Genomic DNA, 19,366 nt, shown 5'->3' on the forward strand with positions numbered 1-19,366 from the left:
CAAGGTCAGACCATGGCTGTGCGAGGGTTAGACCAGAGCAGGAGCAAGGGCTCCCAGAGCGGGCCGTGAAGGCATCACTCTGACCTGGGGGGCAGCCAGAGAGAGCTGGCCTCCCAGGAAAGAGGCCCCGAGGTGCTGCGGCACTTGGCTCTGAGCCAGGGGAACCCTCTAGAGCCAAAGATGCTGTGAACGAACCGTGTCCCGTGGAAGGAAGGGGAATAGGTTAGGGGGGCCTCCCTCACCCCTGGTTCTAGACTGAGACAAGACACGCCCTTTGAACTGCATGGCCTGCCTTCTGATGTTTCCAGTCCCTGCGGCCTCCCCCGCGCTGGCGGTGGACTAGGCGGAGGTGGGTGACACTTATTTCCTGGCCGTGTGCCAGCCACTGACTCTCCTGCTGGGAATGAGCTCAGGCCGGCGGTGGGTCCGGTTAGGCATGCCATGGTGGGTCCCGAAGGACAGGGCTGGTTGTCATGTCTGTCCGTGTTGCTGGGGGAAGAGGTTTAGACAGGCAGCTGAACGCCCACACGCGGGGGTCGGCCCTGCCGCAAAGGCAGCCTGGCCCGTCCATTCGCTCAGTGGGCGACCACCACCGACATACCTGAAACGCCGTCTGTGCTGGGTCGTAGACGCAGGTGCATCAAGCCGTCTTCTCCCAGGCGGCCTGGCGTCTCCTGTGATGCTGTTGCTCCCACTTTTCACAGGTGGAACCTGAGGTCGTAAGAGATCAAGAGAGCTACCCTGCTCACCCAGCTGGCCCGGGCGGAGCCAGGAGAGAAGCTGAGTCCTGGGTGGCCCAGCCCCTCCCAGGCCCTGGAAGTCTGAGGTCCCTGACACGCACGCACTTTGCCCGCGGCACCCATTCAAGAGGCAAGCGTGACGCAGGCGGCCTGGGGCTTGTTCTGATACACAGGGAGCTCCTTCCTGGCTCGGGAGAGGCAGCATCCCAACTGGGCCAGGGCTGGGTCCGTACGCTGACATCACCCTGGAACAGGGTGGCAGATGAGTGGGTGGCAGAAGCTGGGGCCTCCCTCTGGTGTTTACAGGCCTGGACTCAGGGGTGGAGGCTGTGAGACTCAGGGTGAAGCCAGGGGAACGCAGGGGCTGCACCTTCCTTCGAAAAGCTGGGTTCCCGCTGCCTCTGTTCACACACTCTGACTTCCAGGCCACGCCTTGGGATCCGACCTGGAACGCTCTCCCTGAGGTCCAGCTAGCTTCCCTCGGGGCCGACCCACCTGTCCCTTTGTTGATATAAACAGGAGTTCTTCGGTACCAGGTAATTATGGGGCGATGGTGGGATACTTGGGGATGCATTTGACAGTGGCAATTGTTAAGGATGCCAGCTCATGGCCCTTCAACCCCCTAGGTGGCACCCACTCTGTTTTGGGGGTGTCCAGTGGACCTGTGGGATGGGAAATGTGGGAAGAAGGCTCAGATCAGCCAGTTCAAGAAAACACCTCATTCTACCCTCAGCTTATTGCTTGTCTGACCTTCCAGAAGGACACTCCGTGGTCCTGTTCTGGCCTGGGGGTTGTGAGGGCTCCTCTCACCGTGGGATGAGAATCCCAGCAACGCCCAGGACCCAAGCTGAGTTGTTGGTTTGTTTGTTTGTTTTTTAAATTTTTATTTATTGATTTGAGAGAGAGAGAGAGAAACATCAAATTGTTTCACTTATTTATGAATTCATAGGTTGATTCTTGTATGTGCCCTGATTGGCGGGGCGGGTGTCAAACCTGCAACCTTGGTGTATCGGGACACCGCTCTAACGAACTGAGCTACCCGGCCAGGGTCCAAGCTGAGCTGTCGAGCCCAGCGGAGTTGGGGTTTTCTTGGGGCAAAGAGGCTGCCCCAGCTTTCGGCTTGTTGCCCTGCATTCTTGCTTTGCTGGACCACACGCGGGCTCCATCTGCTCTTTCGAGAGTTGGCATAATTTCAATGTGGTGGCCAAGAGGCCAAGTTCCACCCAAAACTGGACCCATGAACCAGGGCTATTCCCCTGGGAAATGCTCACAGAGCACCTCTCTCCCACCCCTCAGAAGCATCAGCTCTCACTGACGGTCATGGGCTCCTGGAAGGCAGGGACCAGGGCTTGTGTGTCTACCTGTCTCCCGGCCCACGGAAGGTGTTCAACACAGATTTGTGAATTGGCAAAGAGTCCTCCCGAAGTGGGCAGGGGAAGGCCAGTGGCCAGCATGCTCCCAGCAGGAGAGGGAGAAGGCAGACAGGGCCCCTCTGCCGCCTGTCTTGGCTTAAGAAGCTTTCAGACCTCAGAGTCCCAGCTGTGGGTCTGTGGAAGGAGAGCCCAGTGGCTAGGGGCATGTGTTCTGAAATAAGGCAGATCCAGGCTTAAATCCACCCACCTTCACTGACCCAAGGAAGTCATCCGCTTCCTCTCTGACTCACTTCTCGGTTTCCCCACACCCGAGGTGGGAGCGCGAGAGCCGGCCTCGTGGGCTGAGTGGAGAGAAGTGAGCTTCCTCACATGAGATGCTTCGTTCTGGGCTCAGTACTCACAAGGCCACCAGCCACGGCAGCCGTTGGTAGCCTTAGGTAGGACCCTCTGAAATTGCCACGATTCAACCATTTTTGAATCACAAAATGGCAGGTTCTCGAGTGCAAAGGGGCATTGTCCTCTCTCTGATGGCCTGTGGGCTCTAGTGTGCGACCGGGTTGTGCTGAGGCCAGCCAGCCTCCCCTGAGGGTCAGGCTCTCATCTAGTACCTGCACGTTCAGCTCCTCCAGCCCCCTTCCTGCCAGGCGGGGGACAGACCCCAGCAGGTTTTTGCCCAGAGATGCACAAGCAGCTGTGTGTGAGTGCAGGCCCAGAACCCAATTCCTAACTGAGTTCTCCTTCCGCAACCTCAGCCTGCAGCTGCTGCCACGCTCGGAGCCAGGGCTGGGGCCACGGGGGCAGCTACCTACTCCAGCAGCTGACGCGTCACTGGAAGTAATGAGGTGCAGGAAGGTGACCCTTCCCAGACCCCGCGCCCCTCGGAGGCAGGACTGTACTCTCTCTAGTCCCAGCTCTGGCACTTAAGGCTGAGTGAGCTCAGTTTCCTCATCTGTACAAGGGAAGAGCGGAGTGCTGTGGGAATTAAGGGAGTACAATTTGTGCATTGTATTGTAAACGATACAATTTGTAAATACAACTTCCAGTTGACAATAATATTATACAGCCCTTGAAGAGTGCCCAGCTCTTGCCATGGGCCACTTCTGTGTTTGCTATTATTACTACAAGGCATTTGGGGACTGGTGTCACTGGTGCACGTGTGAGTTTGGGCTGGTGCTGAGTTACTGAGACTGAGAAAGAACGTTCTAGAATGGACCCCAAGGTGCGCTTTTTCTCCACCCCATTCTCTCCTGCACCAGCTGTGGCTCTAAATACACAAGGGACAAAGACTAGCAGCTTTGGGGGGCTGGGATTAGTCTGTTTTATTCACCAAGCCTCCCACTGTCCTAAAACAATGCAGGGCCCAAGGAAGGAGCACAGTAAGTCTGCGCTATACGATGAATAATCTTGGTCCTCCCCTAGAGCATCTGAATCTAAAGGAGTCCAGAAAACAGGCAGAGATGCTACGGAAATCAATCCGGAGTACAACTGGGGCTTGCTGAAATCCACCCTAATTTGCCCTCCAAACCATATGAATTCTACTGTTTTCTCTCTCTAAGAGCCAGGCTCCCCTCTCTCTCCTCTCTAGGCTTTTATTTTCTATCACCTGGGGTATTGCAACAGACTCACCTGCTGCCCTCCCCCCACCCCCTGAAGCCAAAAGAGTGACTTCCTGACAAATAAATCAGGTTAGATCACTTCCTTGCCTAAACACATTGGAAACCTTCCCATTGCCTCCAGGCTAACGTCCAACTCCCCTGATGGCCAATAGTACCCGCAAAGATGCTCAACATCACCTAGTCATCAGGGAAATGCAAATCACAACTTCACACCCACCAGGATGACTATTTTCAAAAGACACAGTCACCAGAGCTGAGGAGGATGTGGAGAGACCGGAACCCTCATACACCGCTGGCGGGCTGTGAACTGCTCCAGCCGCTGTGGGAAACAGTCTGGCAACTCCTCAGAAAGTTAAACATAGCATTCCCATACAACCCAGCAACTCCACTCCAAGGGAAAAAAACCAAGAGCTTAAATAAACCCAGATCACTTTTCTAGAGAACACTGTCATGCGGAATCTTTCCCCCATTGCCATTTCAATGTCGAATCATGTTTGATTTTTTTCTCACCTACATTTCATAACAAAGTTTCATCTCAGCCACCATGCTGGCTACCAAGCCCTATCGAACTGGACTGCAATTTTCAGGTCACGATGTCATCACAAAGACTCCTTTCTTTTTCCCACGTCTGGGCAGCCGCCCATTTTTACCGGGTGCAGCACTGGCCCTTACTAGCTTTATTCTGTGATGCGGTCCTAGCAATACTGTTCATTTCGGATTGGCTGAAATACTGATGGCTAGCCTTTGTTTCTCAACATGTTAAGATGTGTTACATACATAATAAGGTACCCGGTAGGGGGGCTGCAGGCAGCGGGAAAGGGGAGGCAGAGGAGGGGCTTTGCGTGTCCTAGAGAAGCCACAGCTGACGTGGGAGCCCTGTCCTACGCCCGCAGAGCCCGCAGATTGGCCAAGGGGCCAGGTCCGCGTGTTCCGGGCGGGCCAGCCTTCAGGGCCAGTCCTTCCTGGGGCTGACCAGCAGGAGGCTCTTTTCAGCTGATGGCAGTCTTGTCCCTCCTGCTCAGCTGAGGGCCACCTCCTCTGCCTCCAGCACTCCCTGCAGCGGGGGACCCCAGGTGGCCCAGCCTGGAGATCACTGTCACACACACGGTCACCAAGTTATCTCTGGCCCTTTTTGGCCAAATGCTTAATTTTAATTTTAATTTTAATTAATTTCTGTACCTCCGGAGGACCCTCTCAGCCCGGCTGAGCTGTCAGGAGCCTCTGTCTTCAATTCCAGTTGCGTCTCCCTGGCTCCTGGGTGGAGCCCACACACCGGGGCGGCTGGGAGCGCAGCCCCAGGCAGCCGGCGGGGAGCCTGGAGAGTCGAGGCTTTTCCCCGCTTCCTCCTTTTTCTCTAAGGTGACTTTCCAGCACTGTGGAGTTATAAAAAGCGCCTATGTGTCATTCCCTGGCAGCCCGACAGCTGCAGAATGCCGCTTGGCAAGCCCTCCTGTCCAAGCCCAGGGTTAGCATTTGACGGGCAAAAGCAGTTGAAGGATATCACAGACTTGCCCTAACGAGGTCTGTTAACTTCGAGTAAAAATTCAACACAAAGTATACTTTTCCAAATTCCCCTTCCCCGGACTCTCACGGACAGAAAGCTGCCAAACTCCAAGGCAAGCGCGTGCAGAACCCTGGAAGGTAATCAGGGGGCACTCCCACGGGGAAGGAGGACAGGCCAACAGCCTCGGCTCGCTCGCCCATGGGGTGGGCACCCCCTGCCTGGGAGGATGACTCAGGCCGTCTCAGGATGTGACTGCTGAGGCCCCGTTCTGCGCCTCCCTCAGGCCCCATGGCATCCTGCCCCGTCCTGCAGAAGGAGAGAGTGTTCTGGTCGGGAACCCACGCCTACAGAATCCCTGCTCTGCTCTACCTGCCGCGGGAGAAGACCCTGCTGGCCTTCGCGGAAAAGCGGATGAGCAAGAAAGACGAGCACGCAGAGCTGATTGTCCTGCGCAGGGGAAGCTACGACGCGTCCACCCACCATGTCCAGGTAAGGCAGGAGGGGGCTGCAATAGTCCCACTGGGCATACAGGGACCATGCCCTCCTTGGATGGCTGGGGTCTGGGGACAAAAGGAAAGGAGACACTGAAACCCAGGAGGCACCATCATGGATGAAGCAGAGCAAGTGGCCCCAAGTGGTCACCCAGAAACATGGGTTCGCCAGGACCAGGTCCAGTTGGCCTGGCAGCACCAGCTTCAGGTCATAATTGGACCTGTCCAGGGAAACTGATGTCAGAAAGCTTTTCCTGCCTTATTAAGAACCCAAAAGAGTACTAGTTTATCACATAGCTGGGGCTGTATCCTTTGAGTAACATTAACCTGGGGAATGGGGCTGGGGAGGATTGGAGTGACTGCTACATCCTAAAGTTCCCGGATGCAGAGCAAGTCCTTGATTTTGACAGACACCGCAGGCTGGTGTATCACATACCCAGGGTTAAATATTAGTATCATCATTACTTTGTGGTCATTATGACGCAGCAGCAGTTCAGAGCATGGGGTTTGAAGCAGCTGGACCTGGGTTCAAGTCCTGGTCCTGTCACTTCCCAGAGGTATGGCCTTGGGCGGCTTCTGTACCCTGTCTAAGCCTCTCATTCTCCAGACGTAAGATGGAGCTAATATCACCTGCTCCCCAGGGGTTCAGGGTTAGGGTAGATGGGACACTCTAAGTCAGTCAGTGGCTGCCTTTGGAATCACTCACTGGGGGATGGCCGTTAACGAATGGGGTAGAAGGCAGACGTGCCATGTGTGTGACATGGACTTGGAGATTATGGAAGCTTCGTGGGAGCCCTTAGTGTCGCGGAGCTGCCGCTTCCTAGGTTGCATTAATGGAGTATGATATGCAGAAAGTGGGAGGTGATTGTCATAGTCTGCCCCCACAGGTCAGACTATCGTAGTTCCTACCTGGGCTTTACTTTTCCAGAACGGGACATGGGGCAGGGCTGATAAGTTGAGGTAACAGGACGAAGCTGGGAATGGCTCTGCCCCTTGACGTCTAGCCCACCGTAGGCGCTCTGAGGCCCATGTCAGTGGGAATGGAAGGAATGGCCATGCAAGGGGAGTGGGCTGCACTGGAGGCTCCCACATCTCTGGGCAGTGGTGTCAGGGTGCTGGATGAACGCTTTTCCTTGATGACCTTTGACCCCATGAGACACCACCCTCCCCCCAAGAGTGCAGCTCCCGTCACTGTCACTGGTCATGCTAAGGCAGTGCTTCTCGTTCCTCCTTTCCTCACATTCAGTGGCACGCTCAGGAGGTGGTGGCCCAGGCCCAGCTGAAGGGCCACCGGTCCATGAACCCAAGCCCCTTGTATGACGAGAAGACGGGGACCCTCTTCCTCTTCTTCATTGCCATCCCCGGCCAGGTCTCCGAGCGCCACCAGCTCCACACCAAGGTCAACGTGACACGGCTGTGCCAAGTCACCAGCGCCGACCACGGGAGGTCCTGGAGCCCCGCCAGAGACCTCACCGGCTCTGCCATTGGCTCCGCCCACAAGGAATGGGCCACGTTTGCGGTGGGCCCGGGGCACTGTCTGCAGCTGCACAACGAGGCGCAGAGCCTGGTGGTGCCCGCCTACGCCTACCGGAACCTGCACGCCCACCGGGGGCCCAGCCCCTTCGCCTTCTGCTTCCTCAGCCACGACCACGGGCTCACGTGGGGAAGAGGCAACTTCGTGGCCCAGGACACCCTGGAGTGCCAAGTGGCTGAGGTCGGGGGTGCAGAACGGAGGGCCGTGTACCTGAACGCGAGAAGCCCCCTCCGCGCCAGGGTGCAGGCTGAGAGCACCAACGACGGCCTTGATTTCAGGGGCCCCCAGGCAGTGCGGAAGCTGGTGGAGCCCCCCCACGGCTGCCACGGCAGCTTCGTCAGCTTCCCCAGCCCCAGAGTGGGGTCCGGCGCCTGGGACCAGTGGCTGCTGTACACGCACCCCACCGACCCCCAGCAGAGAAGCGACCTCGGCGCCTACCTCAACGCGCGGCCCCCGGCCCCCGACGCCTGGTCCCAGCCCGCCCTGCTGGCCCAGGGCAGCTGCGCCTACTCGGACCTCCAGAGCCTGGGCGCCGGCCCCGATGGCTCCCCGCAGTTTGGGTGTCTGTACGAATCTGACGACTACGAGGAGATCGTCTTCCTCATGTTCACCCTGAAACAAGCCTTCCCAGCTGAATTTTTGCCTCGGTGAGCCCTCCACGTGCCGAGCGCCCGCCCCCCACCCTGCCGCCCTGCCTCTGACTTCGCAGGCCGCTCTTGGGTCCCGTCGCCGAGAGCGTGAGGTCCGCTTCTTGGCCCCTGTCCTCCTCTGCAGTTTCACCTTCTCAAAGGACTCGTTTTCAGCCCAGAAACCGAAGGAACCTGGCTTCCCAGAGCCTCTCGATGGGGCCGGTGTGAAGAGCTCTGTGTGCGCCCCCGGCCCCCAGCTTCGGGGCGCGTCTTGATAAATTATCCAGTGTGTCCCACTTCTTCTCGGGGGGGAGCGTTGCTGGGGAAAGGCAGCGAGCAGAGAGGTGTGACGGTGGGTGTGTCTGTGTGTCTGCCCAGCAGCGCTTCAGGGCAGACGGTGCGGGGAGCGGCTTTGCAGGGGGGTACGGTGGCGTCTGGGAAAACCACGCTAACTCCAGTCGTGGGGCCCAGTTCCCAGGGCTGGGGTAACAACCGATGACACACTTGATGGCTTAAAACAACAGAAGTGTCATCTCTCACGGCTCTGGAGGCTGGATGTCCAAAACCGAAGTGTCTGAGGGGCTGCGCTCCCTCTGCAGGCTCTGGGACTGAACCTTCCTGGCTCCACCCAATAACATGGCTGGTTTTTAGACATTATGTTGAGTGAAAGTAGCCAGATTCAAAAGAGTACCTACTTTATGGTTCTACTCATATGAAGTTCAAGAACAGGCAAAACCCACCTGTGGTATGTAAGTCAAGAGAGTGGCCAGGTCTGGGGGCGGAATGCCACTCCCTGGGAAGGGGCCAGAAGGGAGCTCCTGAGTGCTGGGAGCTTTCTACTGTGTGACCTGGTGCTGGTCGGGTCACACTTCAGTGCGCTGGACACACAAGCTTTGTGCGCCCTGCGGTACGTGGTATACCTCAATAAAATATAAAAGTTGAACTGAATAGTGGATTTGCTCATCAAGCCTCCAAATCAATAGGTTATATTAGATTGTAAAACGTTGGAACTGAATTTTTTAAATAAACTGTTTTGGGGGAATAATTTTACATTTACAGAAAAGTTTCAAAGATAGTATGGAGTGTTCCCGGGCACCCCACCCCTGGTTTCTCCCAGCACTGGGGGACAGTGGTCAAAACCGCGAGAGTCACACCAGTGCACACTTCACTAAACTCTAGGCTTCACTCAGATTTCACCCGTTTTTCCACTAATGTCCTTTCTCTGCTCCAGGACCCCACTTAGGATGTATTCTGAGCATTTAGTGAAACTGAACTGTTACTATAATTTGTGTCCATAGAGACACACACAACCCCACAGGTGGGTGCTCGGCTCCAGCAGCCCCGCCCCTCTACCCACCTTCCCCTAAAAACCAGCCGTCAAACAAATGAACGGACGAGCAAACGGAAAGAGCGTGTGCTTCAGCCCCGACTGCTGGACTGAAAATGTCAGAAGTAGCTCAGCCTCCAAAGGCTCGGGAAGGTGGCCCCAAGGTCAGTTACACCAGAGCTCCAGGCATGGCACATGGAGGAGGGGGACACTGCCTGGAACATCGGGGAGCTGGTGTGGGGTGTGTGAGTGTGTGTCTGTTTGTCTGTCTGGTACATGGTCATTGTTCCTGCACTGCCAAGCCCAAGGTGGAGGGAGTCTCGTAAGGCAGCACCTCTTAATACTCTGCCCGGTGACCTGACAAGCAGGGAGCAGGGAGCTGGGAGCAGGGAGCCTGACCTCAGGGCCCACTCCCCTCAGAGCAGGCCGGGGAGACCTGAAGCTCCAGATTTGGGGGGCCCCCTTGGTCCTGGTCCTTGCAGATATTTGGCTCAGGGCTGCTATCAGCATGAAGGAGTTAGAGCTCTTATCACCCCTAAGGCCCACCCCCCTAAGAGGCCCATCATTGCCATCCCGTCCGCATTCCCTTCCCTGCTCGGCTGCTGTGTTCAGTTGGGGCATCTGATGGCTCATGAGATGCCAGTGAGCACTGAGAGCCCTGGGCTGCCGTGTCACCTGTGACCTCACGCAGGTCCCCTGAGGACCCTGGGAATAGATCAGGGCCAGTGACAAGGTCAAGGCCACCTTTTCCACACCACTCACCCCACTGGCTCCCCTGGGGATGGCTGAGGCCTCCATGACACAGCAGATGTGTACTGAGTGTCAGCAAGGGAGCAGGTGCTGTTCTGGGGGACAGGGACTCAACGGTGACGAGACAGAGCCACTGTCCTCTTGTGCGGCAAAGGGGACGATAAGCACACGGCAAGGAAGCAGGAAACACAACTCCACCGCCTAGTGATGACGAGAATGTGGAAGGGAACCACGTGGCCGAGAGAGAGCGGGGGCTGCCGTACCTGCACCTCGGAGAGCTGACATTTCCACAGAGGCCCCAGAGAGACGATGATACATTTGCTTGTCCTCCTCAGGGAGCACAGCCAGGAACCGAGGACCTGACCAGTGTCCAGCGGGCCGCCGGGCACAGGCACATTCGTCTCCTGCCTGTCCCTGGTGCTGCCCCCGAAGCCCCGTGCCTGGGGGTCCGCCTGGGCTTAGAGCAGGTTCTCAGTGTGGCCCCTGGGGAGCTCTGAGAAACGCAGATCGCGGGTCCTCCTGAATCCTACCGACCTTTTGAATCTTCAGCTCCAGAAATCTGTCTTAACAAGCCTTCCAGATGATTCTGGTGTGTGCAAAAGTTTAAGAACTTGGAGAAACCCCGACGTAGACCCCAGCCTGGCCAGGACTTTGTTCAAGAAGCAGGAGGCTCCTCCCAGTTCTGCAAGACCACCCTGACCCATGCTGGTGGTCTCACTGATACAAAAGGCTGCCCGTGGGACTTTAGGCCAGGAAACCCTGGGGACCCCGGAGGTGGAGGCTGGTGATCTGGGATGGGCATGAGAGGGGGGCAAAGCTCTCTCTGCCAGCAGCAAACACAGATGGAGCAGGAAGGACAGAGCTGGGCGCCTACTGGCTCACGCCCATTAGCTGTGGTTCACGCCCAGGCCTGGCCCCTTCTCTGTCAGACATCCACGCACTGAACTAAACATCAGCGAACGCTGGGAAGGTAAGTCCGGTCCCTTCCTGGCCGTTCTGTAACTTAAATATGTTTCTAATTGGCACACCCAATAGAAAGGCTAGTAATGACTTTTTACATGATTCTGAAGTCATGGAGCTACATGAACTGCCTTAGCCTTTGTGTGTTTGGGGCCCTCAGTCTGGGCCCCCCCACCCCCACCACCGTCTGCTCTTGGCAAGTCCACCACCTGCCTTCATTCTGTTAACAAATGACCATGGGACACATGCTTACACAAAGCCACTGGACAGACTGTCCCACAACACTGGAAACTGTCTGACATTTGTCAGTTGAATTAGGCCAGGTCTGCCGCAGCCATGTCAGATTCTGCTTCCTCCCCTAAGAATTGTAATCATGCCAAAGCCACATGTGCACATACATACGTCCACACACATGCACATGTATGCATATACTCACACAGCGTTTCTGCTCCTAGCCTCTCCTCCCCCACGGGTCAGCTTGTCGTGGCGATTTACGTCATGCAAGATTGTGCCTGCCAAACAGACCCCGTGGCTGAACCATGAGGCCCTGCCCCCCCTCCCAGGAAACTCTTCTCTGAGTTGGACACCTGGGACGGGAAGGTGGTGGAGGTCCAGCAGGCCCCTGCAGAAGTGCACCTGAGGCCTGGGAGAGCAGAGGGGGCCTGGGCCATGTCCATCACAGTCACTGTGGAAGGCTCAGAGTCTGACCCCGTGGGGAGGCCAGGAGGGGGCTCCCAAACCCAGGAAGGATCCTTTCTCTGCACAGCTGAGATTAACTGGGGACAACGTGTCCATTCTTAGAGGTAAGGCCACACATAGCAGCAAGACGCAAAGGTTAGCCCTTTAGAGGTGGACATGGCCTTCAGGCTAAGTCCATCCTACTCAGTAGACAGGTGGTTAAAGTGGGTCCCATGCAGTTTGGTGACTTCCTCAAGACCACAGAGCCAGGTAGAAGCAAGGCTGGGAGAAGACCTGGGTTTTCTGAGCCCAGACCAACGTCCTGAGTTGTCTCCATCGCCTGCGTCTGAACGTCCCAGAGGGGCAGCGGGGTCCACGCGCCCCAGTTCTGAGATGCGGAGTCCTGCGTGGTCTGTCCCTGGGGATGGCGCCGCCTTCCCTGGCATTCCTTCCTGGCCCTGCCCGAGTGAGCAGGGAGATGGCAGCTCAGATGGCAGCCTGGGTCTGAGGACTTGCCCGCCCAGGGCACCTAAGAAGGCAGCGATTCAGGCCCAGCCAGCCACAGGGGAGAGCGCCACGCTCAAAGGCCCCGTTCAGCATCCCGAGATCTCGGGGTCTGCACCAGACCGCCCTCCCCCGCCCCCACCACATGAAGAAGGAAGGAAGGAATCCAGCTTAAATGGGAGTCTTTCATCGCACTGCTCCAAGAGGTGAGAAAGCTGGCTGTACTTCTGGCAAAGGGTTACTTTTTCAAATTCCTTTTTTGTACTCTTTTTAAAGGAGGGTTTCAGAGTCATAGATGCCGAACGTTTGGAAGTGCAAAGAAGCAGAGTAAAACTCACCCCACTAACCAGAGGCACGTTTTCGTCTGGTCTTTTACCTGAGAACTTCCTTTTTCTCCCCTAAAACGGACCATGCAGCAGCATCCAAGTCCAAGTACAGCTCTCGACGATGAGTTAAATTGGCCTGTCCTGAAATGACTGTCCTTCCTTCATACTTACAGACACCTCAGTTCCCAGAGAATTGTCACGCACGTCTTTCTTTCACCCGTAAGTCACGGTCCCTGCTTTCTCCCTGATGTGGTCTCTAAGCTAGGTTTATCCTACAGAAAGTTCTAGACTCCCAGAGGTCAGAAGGGCCTTGAATATTCTTTGGTCTGACTTGGTCCATTTGACAAGCGTTGAGCACAGGCCTGGGGAGGCAGGAGCTCAAAGTCATACAGTCCTGGTCTGGGGGGCGTCCGTCCGCTGTGGGTGCCTCGCCCGCGCCTCTGCCCCGCACCAGAGCTCAGGGGTCCCAGCAAACACAGGTGGGATCCTGACTGCTGTCACCCCCTTCCCTTCGCCTTCGCACCGAAAGGGTCTGGCTGAGTTGCCAGCCCCCGCCTCTGCACAGGCAGCTTGGGGTCAGAGGGCGAGCCCTGGCCGTTGGGGTCCAAATCACGTGGCTCCCATGCACGCGGCACGTTCTTTCCTTCTAGGTCTTTCGATGGCTTTTCTGAGTGCGGTTTTATAACGGCAGGGCCTCTGGGTTTTCAGTGAGAATGTGATTTCTAAGGTGTTGCTACGTGTACTTTCTTATTCTGTAATCCAACCGGGAAACATTGATTGAAAACGCTTGCTGTGTGAAGCACCGGGCCGAGTGGCTAAAGCAGAAGTCCTGAGACCTGACCGTGGACGAGGCGCTCTTCTCAGCCCTTTGCTGGTGTTCGCTCACTTAATCCTCACGACAAGCCTACGTGGCAGGTTACTATTTTCCCCATTTCACAGAGGAAGAAACCGAGGCAGAGAAAGAGGAAGCCACCTGACCATGATTTTACAAGCTGGCAAATGGCCGAGGCAGGAGGTCGGGGTCCCAAGGGTGCCCTTTCCCACCTGGCTGCAGAGGAGTTAGACTAGACAACTGTACAGCACAGGACGGGCGGAAGGTCCCACGTAGATTGGAAGCTCCGGGGAGGCACCTCCCTGGGGCCTAGGACAGCCTCTGGGCACACGGGAGGCTCTCAGCCACGTTTGTTGAATGAATGAATGACTGAGGGACACAGGCCAGGCCCTGATGTGGTGGCACGGGAGCCCAGACTGAGTGCAGCAGAGGAAGAAGATCAGGAAAGGCGGGGAAGGTGTGGGCCTGGAAGGGCTTTGCGGAGCCGGCCAGGGAGCTTGCATTTCCTAAGAACAGAGGGAAGGAGCGGCAGACTCGGATGTGCATTTTAGACAGAGAACGTTGGTGCACAGGGGAGGACCGGGAGACGTGCGAGTGGGACGGGGTGGGAGCCTGAGGGGGCACGCGCTCATGAAGGTCCCCTTGAGAAGTCCGGGGGACCAACGATGCGAGGGCAGGATGAAGCCAGGGCCGGCGCAGCTGCACCAAAGGGGGCGAATTCCAGAGGGTTCCACAGCCCCGGGATCAGCCCGAGGGGGCCGGGCAGGAAGAAGGCCTCCGGGTTCTGGCTTGGGAGCCTGGGTGGATCGGAATCTAGGTGGGCGGCGTGGGCAGGAGAACAGGCTTGCGTGTGATGGTGCGGCCCGCAGGGGAGGTGGGGCTGCAGTGTCCGTTGAATATTCACGGGGACAACAGGAAGGGTGGGTGGGTGCTTGGGAAGGTCAAGGCGAGAAACACAGATTTGGGGGTCATGGGGGAGAGCGCCTGGGGAGAGCGTGGGGTAGACCGAAGGGAAGCTGAGAACCAAGTCAGGGAAACGCCAATAGGGCCGAGGGCACGGGTGAGACTGGCTGGTCAGAGGGAAGGGGGGGACTGGGGGGGCCATCAGAGGAACGTGGGGGGGGGCGGGAGAGGGCAGGAGATGGAAGTTGTGGAGATGCTGTTGAGAAGCTTTCTGTGGGGCAGGGCCAGGCTGGAGCCCGGCAGCTGTGAGGACACCGCTGTGACAGTGAGTGAGGGCAGTGTACCCAAAGGTCACCACTGGGGTGAAGAGACAGGTCAACCCCCAGGCGAGAAGGAAGCCAGCGGGGGCCTGGTTCTCAGTCCCGGCCGCCGTCTGGATGAGCTGGATGTCCAGGCCCCACCCGAGATTTTTATTTAATTGACCTGGTGTGAGGTCTTTCAATACACTGCCAAGTCTGAGGACCATGGGCAGGGAGGGTTTTTGTTAGTGTTGTTTTCCTTGTTTGTTTTTAAGATGGAAACATCTTAAGCTTGCTTATAGGGTGAGGGAACAGGGAGGGAGACAGTCCAGAAGGGTCTGGGTGGCTTGAGACACAGTCCCAGGGGTGCCGAGTGAATGACGGGGCATTTGAAGGTGGCCCGATCTCACCCCGAGCGACTTCTCTTGTATGTTTGTTTCCCCGGATGCAAAAAGTCCTCAAAGGGAAGCGTTTTGCCAACGTGGAAGAGGAGAAACAAAAAGCGGCAGAAGCCCTGAAAGGCATCAAAATCGACGAGTTCAAAGACGGTTTTGAGCAGTAGAAAAAACGTCTCGATAGGCATAGTGCATCCAAGGGAGAGAACTTTGAAGGTGACTGAAGTTTAAACATGTAAGAATAAATACTCAATGTTTTATAAATAAATTCTGTTTGGGGGGACCGCTTATATATCCCAAAGTACGCACTGTGCACCGTGGTTACAAGGCCAAGCAGATGGGAGGGGAGTCTCCGCTCTGCTGCTAACCAGCAGGTGAAGCACTTAACCTCTCTGGTACCCCGTTTCTCTGCCAGGGAAATGGAGACGCCTTCCCTTGGAGGTCTCCTGAGCACGGACTGAGGCCATTCCTGCTGAGAGCGCAGCCCGGCACACAGTGGCTGATAGACAGATGAGAGCCATCGTTCTGCATTAGCAGATATTTGCTGGGCACCATCGTGGGCTGCACGGACCCCCTTCTGAATGAACACCTGGACACCCAACCCCCAATGTGGCTGTATTTGAAGATAGGGTGTTCAGGAGATAATTAAGATTCAACGAGCCCTGGCTGGTGTGGCTCAGTGGATTGAGCACCGGCCTCCAAACCAAAGGGTCACTGGTTCGATTCCAGGTCAGGGCACAGGCCTGGGTTGCAGGCTGGGTCCCCATTTGGGGTCTCAGGAGAGGCAACCACACATTGATGTTTCCCTCCCTCTCTTTCTCCCTCCCTTTTCCCTCTCTCTAGAAATAAATAAATAAAATCTTTTTAAAAAAGATTAAATGAGCGCATAAGAATGGGGTCCTAATCCTAGAGGGCTGATGGCCTTATAGAAGAGGAAGAGAGAGATCGCGGTCTCTCGCTCCTCATACACGTCCTGAGGAAAGGCCACGTGAGGACACAGCAAGAAGGCAGCTGTCTGCAAGCCAGGAAGAGGGCCCTCACGGGAACTTGACCGTGGCAGCACGCTGCTCTTCCAGCCGTCAGAGCTGTGAGCAGTCCTCGTGGGCTGGTGAAGCCTCCGGTCTGTGCTGATTTGTTATGGCCGCCTGAGCTGACTGAGGTATCTGCTCCGTGACTGCCGCCACCCATACGACAAATGTGGATTCAGAGAGGTGCATACAGAGTAAGGCAGGTCGTGACAGGCACGTGCTCTGGGTGAGGAGCAGGCCACGCGGGGCTCCCAGAGGAGGAGACTGCTCAGCAGGAGTGTGGTCAGGAAAAGACGGTGCCTCTGGGAGCCTGCCAGGCGGGGGCAGTCCCGGGACCAGGTGCTGCAGTGGGGAGGGGTGGCAGGTGGAGGGGCAACGCAGAGCGCACTCACGTGGCTTTGAGAGCTGAGCAATGGGTGCAGCTGAAGTCAGGAGAGCCCAGGGCTTCCTGGGACTCAGGGTGACCATGCAGAGCTGACACTGGGCAGGAGGTTCTGACGGGAAGGAGCTGGGCACCATCCGCAGTCCTGCTGCGTGTGGGGCGTGGGGGAAGAGGAACAGAGCGTGAAGCTGGGAAGGAGCTAACACATACACACCGCAGGGACGCAGTGGCCGCTGGCAGCAAGTGCGTGGAGGTAATGCCATCCTAGGCCCTGCCAAGGGAGGCTGTGCAGTGCTTGGGACCGGAACGGAGGTCGGCCTGGGCAGTGGCTGTCCCAGCACAGGACAGAGGCAGCCAGGCAGGCTGGCCAGTGTGGGCCGATGGCTTGACTCAGGGCCAGAGATTAGCTGTCTCCAGAGTTTGGCATATCTGACCCTGGAAGCAGAGAACCGGGAGGGGGTGGTTGCCATGGCAACGTGGTTACCTTGAGGACATCACTGGTGTGTCTTGTTCTACACCCCAAGTGTGGGCCTGGTGCCACAAAGATGCAAAGCTACCAGAGCCTCTGAGGCCATTGGGCCCATCTCTTCATGTTTCTTTTCTAAAAAATGTGTTTATTGATTTGAGAGAGAAGGAGAGAGAGAAGCATTGATGTCTGACCAGTGATCAAACCTGCCACCTAGGCATGTGCGCTGACTAGAAATTGAACCCCTAACCTTTTTGTGTGCAGGACGGCGCCCCAGCCAAGCAAGCCACACCAGCCAGGGCGCCCTTCACGTGTCTCGTGTTCAGCCCAGGAAACACCCAGGCAGCTTTCTTGGAAAGGAAACATATACATATTTTTTAATCTAACTCACAGTGTGGATATAAGAAGACAACTCTTTAAAAAAAAAAAAGATTTTATTTACTTATTTTTAGAGAGAGGACAAGGGAGGGAGAAAGGGAGGGAGAGACACATCCATGTGTGGTTGCCTCTTACACGCCCCCAACTTTGGACCCGGCCCGCAACCCAGGCCTGTGCCCTGACTGGGAATCAAACCGATGGCCCTTTGGTTTGCAGGCCGATACTCAACCCACGGAGCCACACCAGCAAAAGCACAGCTCATTTTTAAATGAATACTGTGATGAAAGTCAAGAATCCTTTTGAAACAAGGCCCCAAGGCCTGTTTCTTAAAATCCATTTCATAAGTGGGGGTTTTCATTCATGTCACTTTATTAACAGGAGATGAGCCAGAATCGTGCCCCTGGGCTGGTCCTCACAGATGGTGGGTACGGCCGTCGGTGCAACCACTTTAGAGAACAGTACGGCACAATCAATCAGAGCTGAAAGTGCGCGCCGCCTTTGACCCCGGGTGCTCTTCTGGGGATTTATCCAGCAGGTACCCTGGCGGCACAGTGTGCAATGCCGTGGCCACGTGTGTGCCCTGCAGCGTGGCTTGTGGTAGCAAACACTGGGGCCCATCTCTGCCTCTGCCTGCAGACTGGCGCCGTGACCTAGGCTGTGGCTTGGAATGACATGCTGGCTTCAAAAAAGTGTGGTAGACACAAAAGCCGCCATGAAATGCTCAGAAATATTGTTAAGTGGAAAAAGCAAGGTGCACAGCAGGGTTAAAGGAAAAGAGGTTTTGCAAAAATATGTTTTTATATGCACGGGGAGTTTTGCAAGAATACCCAAGATGCTAGCCTTGGGGCAATGGCACTGGGGCATCTGGGCCAGCAGGAAGGCTTACTTTTCATTGTGCATGTGTTACTTTGTAATTTAAAAAAGATCTTTGAAAGATTAAAGAAGTCAGTTTCTTCCTGAGGAATCCTGAGGAATATTTGTCTCTGGGGGTGCCACCAGCTCCCCACATAGAGCCAAGTTGTCCCGAGGGATTTCATACATGCCTTCCGGAACCAGAGTTTTTTTTTTTTTTTTAATGTATTTAATTTTATTATTATAAAAATAATGTATGGTCATAAAGGAAACCTGGAAAAGCAGAAGGAAGAAAAAAAAATTGCTCGTAGAATTGCCACCTGAGGACTCTTCAGAATCAGTGATTTCCGGAGATAGTTTTTCCATAGTTGGAATATGTACCTTCAACTGTTTTTCTGATTTTACTTACTATTGTATTATTACGAATACTTTCCCATGTCCTTCACAATCTTGGCAAAACACCCAAGTTATTTTTGTGAATGTGATTCTCCCTTAGCTGATGCGTCCCAAAATCAAGCTAATTTTCCTCGTTGCTATTCACCGATTTGATTTTCTAGCATCTTCAGTGAAAAGGCAGAGCGGCTTGCTGCCAGGCCTTTGGTGTTCACGGGACGTCCTTGGATGCAATTAGGACCTCTTGGGAAATCACCTCCATCCTTGTTGGCATTGTTGCTATGGGAACATGAGAGGGCTCTGCAGGGACCATGGCTTGGAGGGGAGAGCAGGGTGGGAACTCTTGGATGGGGCTAGAGTTCAGGGCTCCCCCTGGTGGCGGGAGTCCCCAGGTCCAGAGCCTGGCCCACTTAGGTTCTTTTGAGTTGCAGGTAAAGAGCTTGTTAGAGAATCCCATCCTCTCTCAAACCGGGGTTGAGAAGCCATCACTGATGCCCGTCGCAGGTTGGAACACACTCAGGCTCTGCCCTCCAGGCACGGAGCTGATTAAGGAGGGCCACTTTGGAGAGCAGCCTTGCCCCGAGGCACCTACTTGGCACCAAGCACCTTCCATAACTTCACGGAGATGCAACTGAGATTCAGCCGCTAGATATTTGTGGCAGAGCCAGGATGCAGACCCTGGCCTCACCTGTCTCTGGTTCCCGGGTCTGATTACAAATCGGAAGCAGAGGTATCGGAGCCGTGGGGGGACAGGAGGGGACGGGCTGTGAACTGAGACCTTGCCTGCCTGCTTGTCAGGATGCTCCAGGCCCCAAGAGGCCTCAGGCTCAGGGACTGTTGCAAAAAACTGGAACCGAATTTGTGTCTTCAAGGGGTCCAGGAGAGGATCTGGAAAGGCCGACCTGAAGGTGCCACTGAGGAGAAGGCAGGCAGGGGGAGCTGCCAGACAGGCTCGTTGCTTCAGCACCCAGATTTTGCCTGTCCTTCCCAGGGCTTCTACAGATGG

General features: G+C 55.8%; 1 protein-coding gene across 1 annotated transcript; it reads left to right on the plus strand.

Moving 5' to 3' along the window:
* Positions 1–1,199: 1,199 nt before the first annotated feature.
* On the plus strand, positions 1,200–8,251 carry NEU2 (neuraminidase 2). Its single transcript, XM_090269468.1, has 3 exons — positions 1,200–1,276; positions 5,517–5,722; positions 6,971–8,251. Exons 2-3 carry the CDS (start codon positions 5,522–5,524, stop codon positions 7,907–7,909), a joined length of 1,140 nt encoding a protein of 379 aa, XP_090125594.1. The 5' UTR covers positions 1,200–1,276; positions 5,517–5,521; the 3' UTR covers positions 7,910–8,251.
* The last annotated feature ends 11,115 nt before the right edge of the window (positions 8,252–19,366 follow it).

This window comes from Furipterus horrens, unplaced genomic scaffold (assembly GCF_987537825.1).
Source record: "Furipterus horrens unplaced genomic scaffold, mFurHor1.1.pri manual_scaffold_1, whole genome shotgun sequence".
NCBI classification, from domain to species: Eukaryota; Metazoa; Chordata; class Mammalia; order Chiroptera; family Furipteridae; genus Furipterus; species Furipterus horrens.